General features: G+C 38.7%; 4 protein-coding genes and 1 long non-coding RNA gene across 5 annotated transcripts; 3 read left to right on the top strand and 2 right to left on the bottom strand.

Moving 5' to 3' along the window:
• The first annotated feature begins 211 nt into the window (after window positions 1-211).
• On the top strand, window positions 212-1,206 carry LOC133835101 (farnesol dehydrogenase). The gene is given in 3 exon segments (XM_062264984.1): window positions 212-438; window positions 440-1,033; window positions 1,088-1,206. Coding segments are annotated over 3 exon segments (756 nt in total). The 5' UTR covers window positions 212-318; the 3' UTR covers window positions 1,130-1,206.
• On the bottom strand, window positions 754-2,189 carry LOC133835104 (uncharacterized). Its single transcript, XR_009893515.1, has 2 exons — window positions 1,822-2,189; window positions 754-1,681 (listed from the first exon to the last, which is right to left on the bottom strand). It is a non-coding gene; the product is annotated as an uncharacterized LOC133835104 (long non-coding RNA).
• A 130-nt stretch (window positions 2,190-2,319) lies between these two features.
• LOC133835097 (F-box/WD repeat-containing protein 5) lies at window positions 2,320-5,031 on the top strand. The gene is made up of 3 exons (XM_062264970.1): window positions 2,320-3,059; window positions 3,115-4,565; window positions 4,626-5,031. Exons 1-3 carry the CDS (start codon window positions 2,552-2,554, stop codon window positions 4,731-4,733), a joined length of 2,067 nt encoding a protein of 688 aa, XP_062120954.1. The 5' UTR covers window positions 2,320-2,551; the 3' UTR covers window positions 4,734-5,031.
• LOC133835102 (E3 ubiquitin-protein ligase PPP1R11) lies at window positions 4,751-5,348 on the bottom strand. The gene is made up of 2 exons (XM_062264985.1): window positions 5,147-5,348; window positions 4,751-5,071 (listed from the first exon to the last, which is right to left on the bottom strand). Exons 1-2 carry the CDS (start codon window positions 5,346-5,348, stop codon window positions 4,803-4,805), a joined length of 471 nt encoding a protein of 156 aa, XP_062120969.1. The 3' UTR covers window positions 4,751-4,802.
• A 1,397-nt stretch (window positions 5,349-6,745) lies between these two features.
• On the top strand, window positions 6,746-8,674 carry LOC133842543 (NADH dehydrogenase [ubiquinone] flavoprotein 1, mitochondrial). Its single transcript, XM_062275689.1, has 4 exons — window positions 6,746-6,884; window positions 7,080-7,433; window positions 7,488-8,322; window positions 8,384-8,674. The coding sequence occupies exons 1-4, from the start codon at window positions 6,839-6,841 to the stop codon at window positions 8,577-8,579; spliced, it is 1,431 nt and encodes a 476-aa protein (XP_062131673.1). The 5' UTR covers window positions 6,746-6,838; the 3' UTR covers window positions 8,580-8,674.
• Window positions 8,675-10,644: the final 1,970 nt, after the last annotated feature.

The raw sequence follows: 10,644 nt of genomic DNA, 5'->3' as shown, positions 1-10,644 counted from the left end.
TCCTTGAACCACATAGTTATAATGCGTTTCTACCTTGGGTGTCGGTAATAATTATAGCTCTATCTGTTACAGTATCTGAGAATTAGGTTTCATACATTCAAAAATGGATTATAAAATACAAATAAATAATGTTATGTTCTTTCTAATTTTGTTTTTCAAGGATAAGAAAAATAGTTATACTTATCGGAACAATAAAAGGGATTGCCCTATTTTGCAAGAAATTAGCCTACATTGACCTGTACAAAACGAAGCCTCTTAAGTGCGCCAAAGCTTACCACAGACGTAGCATAAGGCATTCTCAATTAGTTACTTGGAAACATGGAACGGTGGCAAAACAAGTTGGCTGTCGTCACTGGGGCAAGCAGCGGTATAGGAGCAGCTTGCTCTCGTGCAATGATTGCGGCTGGTTTACGGGTGGTGGCGTTGGCACGACGGGAAAAAAAAGTTAAAGGAGTTAAGTGAGAGTCTACCGAGCAATCTAAAACAAAACTTGATAGCACGTTGCTGTGATGTGTCTAAGGAAGAGCAGGTCATAAGTACATTTGACTGGATACAACGAGAGCTTGGCGGCGCCGATGTTCTTCTTAATAATGCAGGCATTACTCGGGAAACTGAATTAGTTGCAGCACGGAACACGCAAAAGCTGCGAGACGTTATCGACACTAATTTGATGGGGGTCATTTGGTGCACACGTGAAATGTTTCACAATTTTAAGAGTCGCAATACTGAGGGTCATGTTTTTATTGTCAACAGCATCGCTGGCCACCAAGTGCTCAACTTTATTGGTGTTTTACCCTCGTTCAATATATATCCAGCAACGAAATTTGCTATTACAGCCATTACAGAAACTTATCGACAAGAGTTTCAATTACACACGAGCAAGGTGCGGGTCACAGGCATTTGTCCGGGGGCTGTCAATACCAATATTTTTCCAGAGGAGATACATTTTTACGTTAAAAATATGGCGAGGTTACAGCCATCGAACATTGCAGATGCGATACTTTATGCGCTTCGTACACCGCCTAATGTACAGGTAACAAAAACATTATTACACAACTCCAACCTACTAAAATTCTTATTTTGTTAGATACACGAGATCACAATTAAGCCAATGGGTGAGATATTTTAGGTAATTCAAAATTTGCAAAAATAATTAAAATTATCCATATGCTTGTGAGTGAATAAAAAAAAAACACACAGATGTATTGTATTTTATTTCTGACTTGCCTCCCCCAAGTATTTTCGCTCAATCGACGCATGCCAACAAAACATCGAAAATGGAGCAAAAAATTCACATTTGCCTTTCGGTTGCTAAATATGTACTTTCAGTCCAAGCTCGCCTGCAAAGTTGTTCTCAAGATATGCTACAAGATAAAAAGTGGACGAGGCTTTTTTTGTATAAGGAAAGTTGCGGCAAGTTTTCCGATTTATGAAGAAATTCAAGACTATTACTCAAGTTTTGTGTATGGTTAATGTGAGATAATTGTGCAAAATGCTACAAAGCGGTGATCCCATTGCCTCTTCAAAATAAAACCGTGTATTTTGCTTCTTTTATTCGTTTACAACGCTCTAAAAAGGTTGACTGTTTGGTGGGAACTCTAAGCTTTGTCCTATCCAGTCGATTAAGCACTATCAGCAAGCACTCTCCTCCATTGGTAAACGCTCTGATGGGGCAGCCAAGCTACCGAAAGATAAAGTGTAGAAATAAATGACTTTTGAGGCTAGCTGCACATATTGAGTTAGCGCGAAGGTCGACTAGCTCACACATGCTGCTGTTGTGGCATTGCCAACTGCCAAACTCTGTATATATAAATACAATACATCATTCTGTTGTATGGGCTGCTTATTCTCTAGTGGAAGGATTGCTTGCAACGACGTTTTCGATAAACTAAGGGTTGCAGTTGCAAACCTCCTTCTGCGCCTGGCGAAGATATCTCTGATTGAGTATTTAATGTTGGTTTTGCTGCCGGTGTCCATCACAAGTACCCAATCTTTTTCGTTTCTCTGCAAGAATCCCAATGACATTTGTAGAGCAATAATCGATCACGTCCCATCTTTTATAACGTGTGTTGTGTTTTGCAGCTTTTCAGTCCGATTTTTTTTTTTGTTTTCATAATGTAATTTTAATGTTTCGGCATAGCAGCTGACAATCTTTGGATTTAAAAAGTGGATTGACGCTCAAATTAAAAGCTCATACATGTACATATATAATTGCACTAAATACATATGTAAGAATCTTCTTGATAAGCCGAAACATTGATGACTTTTTCCCCACAGATGTTGATGACGCACTCGTTGTTTTGAAATTTCGATGTCGATTACTATTTCTCGAACAGCTGTTACAGCTAGAGATGAGCACAGCTGTTTTGCTCAATAACACTAACAAAAACTGAGAGAAAGTTATTTTTAATTTTCAACGTTAAATTAGGCAATATCCATAAACACAATCCCGATCTGGACCAATTTGAGCACATAAATTACTACGAGTCATCAACAAATTTTAATTTTTTAACATTTATAGGTCAAGGCGAAACAAGGTAAAAAAAATCAAATGGAATTGACCTTTAAAAAGGCACGATTGGTGTCTAATGCAAACGAAGGTGTTGTTGCTGATGATGAATTTGATGTATGCTGTGATGTTGTAGACAACAGAGGTTTCGAAAATGATTTTGGATGGTGGGCACTTCCGGAGCCCGCACTGTTAAAAGTCTTTGTTCGCCTAAGTGTTTACGATTTACTCCAAGCCAGCGTCTGTTGCCGGCGCTGGAACTCGATTGCCAAGGACGAGTTGCTGTGGCGACACAAATTTCAAGAAAACTTTAGAGCATCACCTAACATACCCTTGAAGCCAGGTGCTGCGAGCTGGAGAGCTGAATACCAGCGCCTTAGTATGCACATTCCTTTTGTGCAAGCGCAGCGTCTGGAGCCGAGTAGCGAGTACAATCACGGACATACGCATCAGGTGTTGCACGTTAGTTTTTCTCACAACGGCGAAATGTTCGCAACATGCTCTAAGGACGGTTATGTTATTGTATGGAATGCACAACATCCATGTACAGGTACGATAATTGTGTGAGGTGAATTTTATTCATCTTAGTCATGATCTCATTTCAGAAAAGTATGCGCACAATATGAAACAGTTCAGCTGGAAGTACACACAGTACTCGCAGTTTAATCAAAGTGACACACTCCTCTTGGTATCTGGTGTTCACTTTGGGTCGCCACAGAGCACTTCTGGAGAGATAGCTGTTTTTTATCTGGGTGCCACCGAATCCCATCTTCGCTGTCGAGTCGTCAATAGACCATACGATATCTTTGGCACCTGGTTTAGCGATCAGTACCTTCTCTCAGGCGATCTTCACTGGTTGGCACATCTAGTGAGTACTTCGGTCATATGGCTGAATAAGGCCAATCAAGAAATTGATTCGGAGCATGTGCCCATCATGAGCCAGCTATATAAATTCTACAATAGCAATGCTAGTTCGGTGCGCGCAATAATGGTGGCCAGATGCCCGTGGCTGGACGACTCTAATGATCCTCTTAAACGAATCAATGAGCCATCAGAAACTGGCTCAGCATCGACTATCAACTGCAGCGAAGAGGTGCCTTCCACATCGTTTGCTAGTGGCAATCTTGTGTCTCATAGAGCTAGTTTGCGGCGCACACGATCCGCTACTCCCGATAATAATTATCTACCCGATATAAACGAACACAACCATGCACGAAGATCGAGGGCTAGAAATGTTCAAAACTCTGATTCCACCATACACTATCTTGAGGAGTACAGAAAAGATGCTGAAGCTGCCACAAATGTTTATTTTAATGATGGTAATGAAAGCATCGATGTGGACGTTGAGCCAGAGGCAGAAGAAATCGAATCGGTGATGGAAGTCTACGATGAAATGGAGAACAGCATGCCCAAGTATTTGATTTTTTCGACTGGGTCTAAGACGTTCACACCTCATCAAATTGGTTTCAAACGCATTCGCAGCGTATACTTCCCTAAAAAGCTAGATCCTGGTCCAACACTTAAGGAGCGCATTGCAGCGAAACGAGCCGCCCAGCAACAGCAGCAGCAAAACCCACGGAATGATCCCGATTGGTGGGACTATGAATCTGTTAAAGATCGTTTCGACGAAGTAGACAAAGTGATCGACTTGCACGGCCACATTATTGGCATGTCATTAAGTCCTGACCATCGCTACTTATATGTGAACACGCGGCCATGGCCGAAGAATTATAATATAACCAATCCTCTTGAACCACCACCCATTGCCCAGGAAATAGACATACATGTCATTGATCTAATGACTCTGAAGCGAGTGGGCAACATGCTGCGTGCTCACAAAGCTTACACCCCTAGCACTGAATGCTTTTTCATATTTCTTGATGTGTGCGATGAGTACGTGGCGAGTGGAGCTGAGGATCAACACGCATATTTGTGGGATCGCTATTATGGCATCAGCTTGGCAAAGTTTAAACATGCTGATGTTGTGAATAGTGTAGCTTTTAACCCTCGCGACTCTCAGATGCTGGTGACAACCAGTGACGATTACACTGTCAAGGTATGCTAATCCAAAAAATTAATTGTCTTGGATCTTATCTATTAGGTTTTTTATTTTTAGGTGTGGCGATCCAAAGCTCAGGCGAAAACTTACAATATTCCAATTGATATCAGCGAATCGTTTGAGTTGAAACCCAAAAATTGTCACATTTCAAAATTTTCTCTGTAGCTTTTAAGAGTTAATAATTATTTCGTGTTGGTGATGTTCATTTATTCGCAAGTGTATTAAATTTTTCTGCTATACCAATGGTTCCACAGATTTCTTAAAGCCTGGTGGCAGTACTTTATCGATTGTTTCACGTATATCATTTTGGCCTAGCTGCGATTGGGCCTCAGAGGATGTAGAAGGTTCATCAAAATGTTCAGTAGATGGACGTGATACAGAGCTCTGAAGTTTCTTCTTGTTTTTTTGACGTTTTTCGGGGTGACCAAAGCAATGCTCGCATTCGTCATCCTCTTCCGAAGAACTTTCGCCAAAAGCCAATGGTTTTTTGTAGATGCAACAGCCTAAAAGAATACCCACAAAATCTCCGCGAGAGTAAGCATAAAATCATTGGAGCAACTACATATGTACGTGCTTACACTTGGATTTCTTCCGATTCATATGCTCGTTATCTAACACACCTTCATGGAACACCACTCGCCGATCATCTCTAGGCGGTTCCAAACGCAATTGTAACGTGGGTACGCCTTCGGAAGCCTCGCATTTTTGACAACCATCACTTTCTTCAATAGTTTCTGTTATTGTTGAACCTGGTTCCATACTTGTGGGCTGATTTGCCATTTTGAATTGCAATAATGATAGAATAATAACTTGTTTGCGCTAAACAAATTGAAAATTTTTTGAAAGTGGAATCTTACTGCGAATCTGACTATAGCAATAGCAGCTATGTTATAGAAGGAAGGGTTGAGGTAGAAACTGTAATCGGTATTTGTATCGAATAAGTTATTTTCGATGACAGTACAGTTTTAAATTATTTCAAATTATAGCAAAACAAGGAAACAAAGGATAACCGAAAGCATGAAAAGCGAAGAAAACAGACCAGTACAAAAAAATCTTAATAGATCTTAATAGTAAAACCAAAAAAACAAGTGCATATTTTTTAGAAGTGTTCAGTTCCCTATCTTATGGCCTGTCTACACCAGTAAAAACTGTGAAAAAAGTCGGTTTTTCTCCGTTTGCGAGCTACGTAGAAATAGCGAACGCACTTTTTGGGTAATTATGCGATATTTTGATCGATATGACAACGGAAAAGAGCTCACCACTAACAAAACAGCTGACATTAAAGTGCGTCAAGGTATGAAAATAGAATAATAAAAATTTGATTTTGCTTTTTAAAGCAAATTGTTTATATTTTAGATGAGCCAAAAAACTCGCAAGCCTTCAATATCGTGGAGTGGCATCCACGAGGCTATGTTGTTCGAGTTATGGGAGTAGAAATGTAGTGCCTTTTTTGGCCAATCCACAAAGGCGCTCCACAAGGGTGCCAAACTCCTCCCTATTAATTCGAAAAGTATCTTCAAAGAATGATTCGTTGTTTCCAGGAACATCGCGCTCCCAAAAACAACCAATGCTGTTGCTAAAAAGTAAATGTATATATGTAAATATTACATTGCTGCCAGCAAATCTACTTATGTACATACATAGCCCCAAACTGATGGCGATTTCTTTACTATTGGCAATGGCCTATACTCTATTCTCCGCTAATTTTCCCTCCACTTCGTCAAAATCCTCATAAAAATCCTGCAATTTAATAAAATTTTCCATTTTAAAATGGACGTGCTGTTTTTTGAATTGTTCGCCAACTCGTGTTTACATTTGAACAGCTGACATTTCAGAGCGGCCATATTGAGAATTTTACCGTTGCGCATATTTCTCGGTTCGTGCAGATGGAAACCCCGAAACGGGACTTTAAAAAACGTAGAAAAACTGAGTGAGGTGGAAAAAGGCTATTATGGGTTTTTACATGGGGCGAACGTAACATTCGGCCTGAACGGGAAAAAACCAAAGAAAACCGAGGTTTTGGGTGCAGTGAAAATAGGCTATAAATGATGCAATAATTTATTGCGGACGGTTTTGTTTTTGCGAGTTCAGAAGAAATTTGACAACTTATCTGGCAACTTCGCTTTAATTGGTCTTTTTTTGTAATTGATGTTCTACTTTTTTTGTGTAATATGGTACAACAAATTATTCTTATATGGCAGCCTTGTAGGAAATATGCTAATACGTGGCAACGCTGACAAGACACAGCTGTCAGTCGATTTTTACCGAAAATGGCTGCACTTGTGCGATTTAATCTAATAGCGAGACCACAATTTGGTAAATAATAGAACCCATTTTAGATGCATATGTCTGTGAAAGTGCTTCATTTCATTTTGGGCTTCTCACCATTGTGCATACATTGTCAATAAACAAGCCGACAAATTCCATTTGCATTAGTAAAACAAATTATGTAATTTTTGCGCATATCAAAACAAACTTGTGAACGCTCTGCGCATTTTTCATTATTTCTAGTGGCTGCTCTACAGCCTAGTGTGCAGATCCGACTGCAGAGCACACAAGCACCACCACCAGGCACTCCGCCCCCGCAATTGAAGACCAAATTTGGGCCTCTATCTGACGAGGATCGCATCTTTACTAACCTTTATGGTCGTCATGATTGGCGCTTGAGAGGCGCACAGAAACGTGGGGATTGGTATAAAACCAAAGAGATTGTGCTCAAAGGACCTGACTGGATCATTAATGAGATCAAGACGTCGGGTCTTCGTGGTCGTGGCGGTGCTGGTTTTCCAAGTGGCATGAAGTGGTCCTTCATGAATAAGCCAGGCGATGGGCGACCCAAATATCTTGTGGTGAATGCTGATGAGGGTAAGAATACTTTGTATATGATAAATTGGTTGTACATTGTGCGCTTTCCAATAGGTGAACCTGGCACGTGTAAAGATCGAGAGATTATGCGCCATGATCCACATAAACTTGTTGAGGGCTGTCTTATTGCTGGACGAGCCATGGGTGCTCAAGCCGCGTATATATATATTCGTGGTGAGTTTTATAATGAGGCTTCCAACATGCAGTTGGCTATTGCTGAAGCGTATCAGGCCGGATTAATTGGCAAGGACGCTTGTGGTACTGGCTATGACTTTGACGTTTTTATGCATCGTGGCGCTGGAGCTTACATTTGCGGCGAGGAGACCGCTCTGATTGAGTCACTCGAAGGTAAACAGGGCAAGCCGCGCTTAAAGCCACCATTTCCCGCTGATGTGGGTCTTTTTGGCTGCCCAACCACAGTCACTAATGTTGAAACCGTTGCCGTGGCACCAACAATTTGTCGTCGTGGTGGCAACTGGTTTGCTAGCTTTGGTCGTACGCGAAACTCCGGGACAAAGCTATTTAACATTTCTGGGCATGTTAATACACCATGCACAGTGGAGGAAGAAATGTCCATTCCACTAAAGGAATTAATCGAACGTCATTGCGGCGGTGTCATTGGTGGATGGGATAATCTTTTAGGTGTAATTCCTGGTGGCTCTTCCACACCCATCATACCAAAGCAAGTGTGTGATGATGTAATTATGGACTTCGACGGCTTGATTGCAGCACAAACGTCACTGGGAACAGCAGCCATCATTGTAATGGACAAGTCTACAGATGTGATCAAGGCGATTGCGCGATTGATCTCATTCTATAAACACGAAAGTTGTGGTCAATGCACACCCTGTCGTGAAGGAATTGGGTGGATGAATAAGATAATGACGCGGTTAGTAACAGTAATTTTATTTTTTAAATTTGTTATTAACAAAACTATTATTTAAAAAAAGGTTTGTTCAAGGTGACGCTCAACCGGCTGAGATTGATATGTTGTGGGAGATTTCAAAACAAATAGAAGGGCATACCATTTGCGCTTTGGGAGATGGGGCAGCATGGCCAGTTCAAGGCCTTATTCGCCACTTCAGACCTGAAATCGAGAAACGAATGCAACAGCATGCACTGCACACAAAGCGCGCCAGCAATTAAAATTGGTTCAACCTTATAGTTAATGCGATAAGTTTTCTTGAAACCTTGTGCTATGTATGTATGCCAATAAACTATGCGATTTGATCAGGAAATTATATTGACGCTTTTGGCAAATGTTACAGGATACTTTTTTTTTTTTTACTTTTATCCATCATAATAATGCGCAATAATATTTCAATTCAACTACTAATTTTCAATACCGAATTTGATATTTTTAGATTTAGTCTTGGGTATGAACTTCTAGTTGAAGATTACTGGCAATTTATTTATATACGGCACATTATATACCGAGGAATCAAAACTTTAACTTATTTCGTATAAATTGTGTTGAAAAATACTTTATTTGCCAGTGACGCCCACCAATAAACAATTCAATCGCAGTTTAGTTGTGGAATATTCAAAGCATTTAGAGATGCTCGTTTTAATTTTGTTTTTAGATTTGAGTACAAAATGATAATGCTAAATATTAGTATAGTTATAAAGTTAATGGTATAGTAATCTCAATTGATTTTTCCTGCCGTTAAATAGGCTGTCAGCGTAAGCTATTTAACAGTTAAATGCTTTTCAGACAAAAGTCTTAACAGTGTTCGATATTCTTAAGATCTAGCATTGGGTAATTTAATTCTATTGAGATGTGTGTAATTTTAGACGTATCGTCCTGTGTAGCTTCTCTTCAACTTCCTCCATAATAAAACATATAATTTAAGGTAAGGTTCCTTGAAGAGAGAACATTGAAGAGAACCTACACTCACTGTAGATAAATTTTGATTTTTATGCAAACTACGCATAGATAACAATATTATAATATTGCGTGGGCTATTATTTTTATGTGTACATACATAAATGTTAAGGGAACAATCGGTATAATCAAAATTGTATATCTGCTTAGAATAGTCGGCCAATTTTGCAACCAATAGTACTGGTTTATCAAATGCTAACTTAAGTTTCTGTGCACCGAAATAACTATCTGTTCTATTTTCGTTTACACAAGTTTATAATTTTTAATACTGTAGCTACAAATTAATGAAATGGGAAAAAAGCTCCAGAAATAATCATTAAATTGAAATGCAATGCTCAATATTGGCAAAATCTAATATTAGAACCATGGTTTTAAGTTTTACTAATTCGCTCAAAAAATAATGATTATTTGCTTCACGGCTTGTCCAATAATTATCATTATTATAATGACTATTATCTTATTTTTTGCTCAATTATTAAATTTTGTTTGTGAAAAAGTTCTATTAGATCTTAAATCCTATCAAAAATAAGTCATACATATTATATATAATATATACATATATATATACATCATATTAGTATATATATATATATTAGGGAAAAAAAAACTCAAAAATATTTATTTTTGATTAAAGCGCTGTTCCCAGATGAGCAAAATTTTGAACGTGTTGAAAAACAATATATTTCTCACTCAAACATTTGCATATTAAAGCTACAGTCGAGGGTGCTTGACTGTGATATACCCATTTTGAATAAAAACAAAATAATTTCAAAATATACCAAAAACGCTACAAAAATACTCAAATATATATTTATATAGTACTGCATTCAAAATATACCACAGACGGCACAATATACTACATTGTCAGCCAAAGCAACTGTAAGTAGGGGTTTTTGCCCATACAGTAGTATTTCTGCAATAACTTCGACAATTCTTATGTGATCACAACCAATTTTTCAAGAATCACAATTACTATAGTTATTATTGTATATACCAAAGTTCGAATCTAACCAAAGTGCGAATTGTCTTGATTTGCGGGGGCAAAAATGGGTGGTAAAAATTAAAAAAAAAAAACTTGATCTGCGTGCAAACATAACAAATGCTGTCGAAAAAATTATAGATCTATCTCTTATAGTCTCTGAGATCCAGTGTGTCATACGGACAGACAGACAGACTGACATTGCTAGATCATCTCGGCTGATCAAGAATATACATATATATATACTTTATAGGGTCCTTCCTTCCTTCTTTCTGTTTACATTCATTTCCTGCTGGTACCAAAGTCATAATAATACCCTTCTGCCCTATGGGTAGCCGGTATAAAAT

The sequence above is a fragment of the Drosophila sulfurigaster genome, chromosome 2L, assembly GCF_023558435.1.
Source record: "Drosophila sulfurigaster albostrigata strain 15112-1811.04 chromosome 2L, ASM2355843v2, whole genome shotgun sequence".
NCBI classification, from domain to species: Eukaryota; Metazoa; Arthropoda; class Insecta; order Diptera; family Drosophilidae; genus Drosophila; species Drosophila sulfurigaster.
The sequence above is the reverse complement of the archived record's forward strand: the minus strand, read 5'-3'. Positions and strand labels throughout refer to the sequence as shown.

Excerpts from the sequence above, each read along its gene's own strand:
- LOC133835097 (XM_062264970.1), top strand. The coding sequence starts at position 2,552 with ATGGAATTGACCTTTAAAAAGGCACGATTGGTGTCTAATGCAAACGAA. Across the intron at positions 3,060-3,114 it reads TGCACAACATCCATGTACAG|AAAAGTATGCGCACAATATG; the intron begins GTACGATAATTG and ends ATCTCATTTCAG. Across the intron at positions 4,566-4,625 it reads GTGACGATTACACTGTCAAG|GTGTGGCGATCCAAAGCTCA; the intron begins GTATGCTAATCC and ends TTTTATTTTTAG.
- LOC133835102 (XM_062264985.1), bottom strand. The coding sequence starts at position 5,348 with ATGGCAAATCAGCCCACAAGTATGGAACCAGGTTCAACAATAACAGAA. Across the intron at positions 5,072-5,146 it reads GAATCGGAAGAAATCCAAGT|GCTGTTGCATCTACAAAAAA; the intron begins GTAAGCACGTAC and ends GTATTCTTTTAG.
- LOC133842543 (XM_062275689.1), top strand. The coding sequence starts at position 6,839 with ATGGCTGCACTTGTGCGATTTAATCTAATAGCGAGACCACAATTTG. Across the intron at positions 6,885-7,079 it reads AATAGCGAGACCACAATTTG|TGGCTGCTCTACAGCCTAGT; the intron begins GTAAATAATAGA and ends CATTATTTCTAG. Across the intron at positions 7,434-7,487 it reads TGTGGTGAATGCTGATGAGG|GTGAACCTGGCACGTGTAAA; the intron begins GTAAGAATACTT and ends GCTTTCCAATAG.